Consider the following 6995-nt stretch of genomic DNA (forward strand, 5'->3'; position numbering starts at 1 on the left):
AACTTTATCATAAAGTATATGATGTATCCAACTCCCATTTTTGTGTCACCATTCTTTGCCCACTTCTCTAGCTATCTCAAAATCTCAACTCTCATCTTTTCAAGTCACTTTCCTCCTCTTAGTCTTCCGTTAAAAACTCTAACTCTATTTTTTTATGGTCACTCCTCTACCCTACTTTCACATCATAAAACTCCATTTTTCGAGATATCATCCTTTGCCCCACTTATTTCAAAACTTTAACCCATCATTTTTAGGTTTTTGTTAATTCAATTAAAATCATATGATTTAATGTGGCAAAATAGAGAAACTTGATTGTCTGTTGTATAAAATAATTTTATATTGGACCATTAAACTCATTTTTTTTATCCTTATCGAAATTTTATTTTATTTTTAAACCATGTGTTTGTTTTCTATAATTTCAATTTTTTTTCCTTGATTCATATTTTTAAGTTATGTTAAACATTTTTAAAAATATATTATTTAAATTTAAAATAATCATATAATACAATGAATATTTGCTAGTGTATATGACTATACATTTATGCATGCAACTTAAAACAGTAAGAATGCTGATATTTTCTCACTTATTTTTTCATACAACTCTACACTACCCATCCATTATATATTTTTATATATTATAATTTCAAAAGAAATATTTTTCTTCACATTCTCTTTCTCTATTCTATCCTCCCGACACACCTCAAATTCTATAGCATAAAAATAAGATAGATAAATTTAAATTTCTTTTTTTCTTCTATTATATTATCAAATGTAGGATAAATTAAATCAAGTGAGAATATTAATGCGAAAGCCTAAAGTGAGCACTTAATTAGAGATTTATCCGAAATAGAAATATTTGATGAAAGTACTTTATTAGGATTTCCTCTTCTTAATACAAAAATCACTGCCTTTACAACCGTAGTGCATATACAAAATGACTATAATGACCAAGATCACTTAAAACCATTAACTCATGCATGCATTATAGCACATATGAAAAACTAGAAAAAGTCTTCAAGAGTTTTTCTTCTTCTTTTCTTTTTGCTGTTAAAAGCAAATTAAAGAAAAAAGACATGAATCACTCACATAGTAGCTTAGATGTAACATATATGCAATGCAACATCTAATGGATGATGAGAAGTCGTCGAATTAAGGTTAAGTGGCCTTCAGAGAAGAACGTCTCTTCCATGCAAGAAGGGTTGCTTTCAAGCACTAGAGGGTGGAATGTTTGGAATTCCTTGTCTCTGTAATTCATTCATCACACTATCAAGAGCTGGAGCCTTAAGTCCAAGAGGTAGTGGCAGCCATGGTTTTGATAAAACATCTCCAATTGCTGCATCTATGCACTCCTTTGACTGCAAAATCAAAATCAATAAAAAAAGTTATACATACAAATTATTTAATTAATCATGTAATTCTACTCTTCATATGTAAAACCAAAATATATGATCATTTAACAATCCTCAAAATGTATACACCTCATGTGAGAGAAAATATAATAAAAATTGTGTTTAAATAATTAAATATGCATGTCCATTTGATAAAAAAAAAACTATGCATGTCCAAATACTTTGTACAAGCGTCTAAGTTCAATGAAACATTTACCAAAACTTTCTATTTATAAACCATACGAACAAAATGATAAATGTGATTTTGGAAAAAGTGATGGAATACTAAGAAAGACAAGTAAAAGATACCTTTCACAATTAAGTTACGTGAGATATCAATCTATAATGATTCATCATAAAAGGTTACAATTAGAGTGAGGGTGTTACTATGAAGTGGTCCTCATAAAGATGATTCATCATAAAAGGTTACAATTAGAGTGAGGGTATTACTATGAAGTGGTCCTCATAAAAGAATCTTGTACATTAATTAAAATATCATTATTCAAAAGAATAATCATTAATTTCAACCTAATGTACAATCAATACATATATATTTTTTATTCATAAATTTTAATATAAAATTTATTTTAATATAAAATTTTGTGTATATTATTTCAACTTCTGATTCACAATAATATATATATATATATATATTAGTAAAATTACGATGATAATATCAAAATTTTAATCTAAAATTCTATATATATTATTCCAATTTTTAACTACTAAACCGACACTTGATGGTTAAAAGAAAGAAATTTACCGGATGAAAGTCGAATAAGGTCCTGGGAGGAGGGACAGCAATGGCGTGATCTGGTACTGGTTTGTACATGGCATGGGGTGGAATGCCGGGGACAGGAGGACTCCCAAATCTCTGCATAATATTTGTATTTCCTCTATTGTGAGTGAGCCAAACTTATAGTGCTACATACTTTGTGTTCGTGGTTCAGAGTAAATATGACAATTATTTTATATACTGTTAATGTTTGTAAAAGGATCCAAGATTCCTAGGTGAAGGCAATTGCATGGCTCCAAAAATAGTAAGGCGTGTAATGAGTAGTTACCGTTGGTGTCAGAGGTTGTGGGAAACAAGCTGTTCCTGGGATTAATGTGTTTGGAGCCTGTTTCAAACAAGTGTATATACATGAGATCTTGGACAAATAACAAAAAGATGAATAATTAATAACTAGGTTTAATTTTTATTTGTTGGAAAAAAAAACACTTTTCATGTAATTAGGCGTGGATAAGTTTTTAAGTAGTTAATAATTTTTATTTGATACATTTAAATATTTTGATTAAAAATATGATATATACACTACAAGAAAATTGTCATATAGTAACACATACCCTATAGTGACACGATACATGTCATTAAAAATTAATTTTATCTACACAATAAATATAATATATGTTATTATATATAACATTTTTTTTAATGATAACTAGCTGTTTATTATTAATTACAATGTGGTAAACTAAAATAAGTTTTAATCGATACGTGTTTTCCTTACCCCTTTAGTTAACTATTCATAATATTTTAATAGATCTAGAACATAAAATTAAGAGAAAATGTTTTTAATTAGAGAGATAGGGAATTAACAAAAAAAAAACAAGAGTAGAATCAGATAACTTCAATTTGAACAAGATTCAAATATCAATTATTAATTTTTTATTTTAACGAAATATATATTTTCTTTTTTACTCGCCCAAAATAAACTTAAAATCTAATATTAATTAATAAAATAATGAGATCTAAAACTTAATTTTCTTCTTTCATTATGATTTGTATATTCCAAACAAAACCTTAAATAATAAAAAAATAAAAAAATAAAGGGTTTCATTGTTAGGTAAAAGTTTAAAGAGTTAACCAACCCGTTGGTGCCAAAATGAAGGGTCTTGATGTGGTGGTGGCCATGAGAGTGGTGGTGGTGGTGGTGAATGTGGCAAATGTTTTGGCCACATGTGCATGGAAGGGTGCCCCCATACATGAAGGGGTCTAAAATGGTGCATTGGATGAGGAGGGAAACCCATGGTTGGTGCCACCCATGCACTCCCCTCTCTCTTCCCTACTCCATACATTTGCCTCCTTTGACTCCAGCTTGCTGCTTCTGCCTCACGCGCCAGCAAATGTTTCCTATGAGATCTATATTTCTGCATCCAAAAAACATTTTTAAAATTCAATTATCAATATCTCTCATTAATTCAAATAGTTAAGTATCTAATCCGTCCAACCTTGAGACAAACACAAAAACCAAGACAACTTATCTGGACACTTTTTGCCACTACATGCGTATATATATAATATAAAGTTCAAATTCTATTCAACTTTGTTTCTGTAAAAGGATGTCATAATTCAGCATTATTGATCTGACTGATATATATCATCAACGTCAATTTGGGTGTAACTTTAGTGTGAAAGGTAAAGAATTGTTACTCGGTATACTTTATTATACTTTCTTTACGTGAAAACTGAATATTTCCAGCTTATATAAAGTTTGCAGGATAATGATATGATAAAACTAATAATAATCGATAAGTCAGATAGCATTTAATATTATTTTAAAATATAAATTTTGACTTAATATAGTCTTATAAGATTGACTTTGTTTTTCACTAGTCAAGTTGAAATCTTGAACACTTATATCATCATATATAATCTACAATAAGCTTAATTTAAGCTTGAAATTTGTTGATGCAAAGATTGAAAACCAGAACTAAAGGGAAGAACAAGCTGGAGGCCATACTTGAAGGTGGCTAGCAATGTTATGGCGAGTGAGACAATCAATTCCCATAATCTCCAAAATCCTTGAAGGCACTGCCTTATCCACTCCTAGCTGTTCCACTGCTTGCACAAATCGTCTGTGCAATTCTGGGGTCCAATCCACCTACACAAACCCAGAAAAAAAAATAACATAAATACATACATATTAATAATATGCACCTTCTTCAAATCAAAAGTCCCATAACAAACAATTTCAAGTAGATAAATTTTATGCTACTTTGCAAATTTAATGGTTCTGATATTGTTATTAACTAAGAATCTCTCTCTATACCCCTTCCTCTCCTTTGATGTATTCAAACTCATCCAAATATCTCTTCAATTCTAAGGGTACGATAACAAGTATCTTGTGTTACTTCTCTCTATTTTAATTTCTCTCTCTCTCTCTTTCTTTTTCTGCATCCTAGGGTACCCCGTACCCGTGAGTTCTTTTTTGAAACCAAGGAACTTATTGTCAAGAGCCATAATTGAGACAGTGACAGAACCTTAAGAATTAGCTCAGTTGCACATGACTCATGACATAGCTACCTAGCTATAGCTAAACTTCAATGAAACTAATTCCCTAATTAGAAAGAAAAAACAAAAAAAAAAGCACTTAGCTAGAAGATAAGTTCAAACTTCAAAATGCAAACTATCTAGCTACCTTGACTTTTCTCTTCCCTTGAGGATTACTATTACTACTATTATTCTTCGATTGAGCTGATGAAGATTTTCTTCCCTTTCCACCATCCTTTGGTGGTGCCGGGTCCACCACCACGGATTCATCTCTCTTGCTCACTATCTCTTCTCCTCGGTTTGAAGAACTTTTATCTTCCTCTTCTTTCTTGGAAGCAGTTATAACATTACTCTCATCATTCTCCACCTTGCTGTTCTCCCCCGAAGAGTTCATCTCCGACGAATCTTCGCCGGCGCTGACGGAGAACTCGCCGAACATTTCCAGGTCCGGCAAGACATCTCCGTCAACATCGATGTCGACGAAGAGATCGTCGAAGTTGATGCTCTCCAACAAGTTACCTTCAGAAAGGTCGCCAAAGTCAACATCATCCGTTGTTGTTGTTGCCATCGAAAAACCCTCCATCGCTCCTTGGTTCTTTTCATCTTTGGTGCTCCTCAAAGGTGACACCGCGAGCATCAATCCCAAGTTAACACTCTATGTTACTCGAAAGTGGAAACTCCAATGATGTGTTATGCCAAACGAAATGAACCCTTTTGCTTCTAAATCAATGCTAGCTATATATATATATATATATGTAGTTAGTTAGTTCACGTGCATGAAACAAAAATATAATAATTAATTCACAAAAGGGGTAAAGGGAATTTGGCCTTGAATTGCATATGAAGGAGAAAAGTTAAGCTTAGAGAGCAATATAGAGAGAACTAATATAACGGTGTGTGAGAGTGTGTTCTCTATGGAATGGTTTATGAGATGTTCCCTTTTTGGAAGTGTTGTGAAGAAGGAAATGAGATTGGATCTCGACCACAACTTTGGTTTAAAAGAGCTTTTGTTTTTATGCATTTCCTTTGGCAGTGTGCGTGTGCTACTTGCACTGTTGGTCATGCATCCATTATATTGCATTATTTTTGTTTGTGGATGACCTTTTTTTGAATCTTGAATTAAGGGTTTTCTTTTCTCTTTTTTTTTTCCTCTCAAAATTCATCACAAGTGCTCGTGAGCTTTTTTGTAATTATGTGCATAGTCTCGTATTCTGAATGAAGAGAGAGAGAGAGATATAGGTGTCATAAGCTCATCAAGTGTGTCATAGTAGCACACAGTGAATGAAAGGGATGTGTGCTGTGTTAATGTTTGCCGGTGCCAAAATTGACCGCTGTATTTTTCGCAATGATAGATAACAGTTATGTATAAATATATATATATATATATATATATATATATATATATATATATATATATATATATAGTGACGCATCCAGAAATTTTAAATAATGAGGACAATATTAATACATAAATTCATATATTAAATATATAATTTTACATTTTTTTAAATATAAATATATATTAAATTATTTTTATGAGATTTTATATTTTAAAAATATTAAATTATTTTCTCATTTTTAACACTTTCAAAAATATCTCTTTTTATATCTTATATCAAAATTTTGACCTTTTACATTAAAAAAATAGTATAATATGAATTTAGATCAATTATCACTCCTTAATTTTTTTACTGGCTTGATTTAACTATAACTAGTACTCCCTTTATCTTATAATAAGTATCGGTTTAGGTTGTTTCATACAAACTATAGAAATAAAAAACTTATAATTAATCTTCTTTACTATAAATAATACAATACAATATTCACTTTCTAAAAAATATTATGAAGGGTATAAATGAAAAACAAAAGATAATTAATATTATATAGAAAAACTAACATGACACTTATTTTAAGATTTATTTTTTTCAAAAACTTAATATATTAACTTTAACTTTTTTCACAAAATAAAAATATAGAAAAGAGTGAGAGCACTTAGTTTTTAACATGACAAGTGTGAGTACATTATTATAAATTTATAATAGACTTAAATATGTTTTTAATATCTCAAATTTAAGGTAAATTTGTCTTTAGTCCCTGTAACACCCCAATTTCCTTAAAAGGATATTTTTATTAGTAATGGCATTTTCGTAATTATTGATGGCATTTTCGTAATTTTAATAAAGGGACAAGGGTATTTCTGGGTATCGGAACGGGCCGTTCCAAATGCAGAACGGGCCGTTCCAAAAGAGCGAATATGCTATTTTTTTCAAGTTCCAGAACGGGCCTGGAACGGGCTGTTCTGGATGGAGAACGGGCCGTTCTGGTATGGAGAA

At 30.6% G+C, this 6995-nt stretch overlaps 1 protein-coding gene across 1 annotated transcript; it reads right to left on the reverse strand.

The window, feature by feature from the left end:
• Positions 1-836: 836 nt before the first annotated feature.
• LOC109805859 (putative transcription factor GLK1) lies at positions 837-5670 on the reverse strand. Its single transcript, XM_020368112.3, has 6 exons — positions 4811-5670; positions 4133-4273; positions 3261-3539; positions 2453-2509; positions 2152-2262; positions 837-1355 (listed from the first exon to the last, which is right to left on the reverse strand). The coding sequence occupies exons 1-6, from the start codon at positions 5297-5299 to the stop codon at positions 1206-1208; spliced, it is 1227 nt and encodes a 408-aa protein (XP_020223701.1). The 5' UTR covers positions 5300-5670; the 3' UTR covers positions 837-1205.
• Between the last annotated feature and the right edge of the window lie 1325 nt (positions 5671-6995).

Source organism: Cajanus cajan, chromosome 8 (genome assembly GCF_000230855.2).
Source record: "Cajanus cajan strain Asha chromosome 8, NIPB_CcT2T_4, whole genome shotgun sequence".
In the NCBI taxonomy this organism is placed as follows: Eukaryota; Viridiplantae; Streptophyta; class Magnoliopsida; order Fabales; family Fabaceae; genus Cajanus; species Cajanus cajan.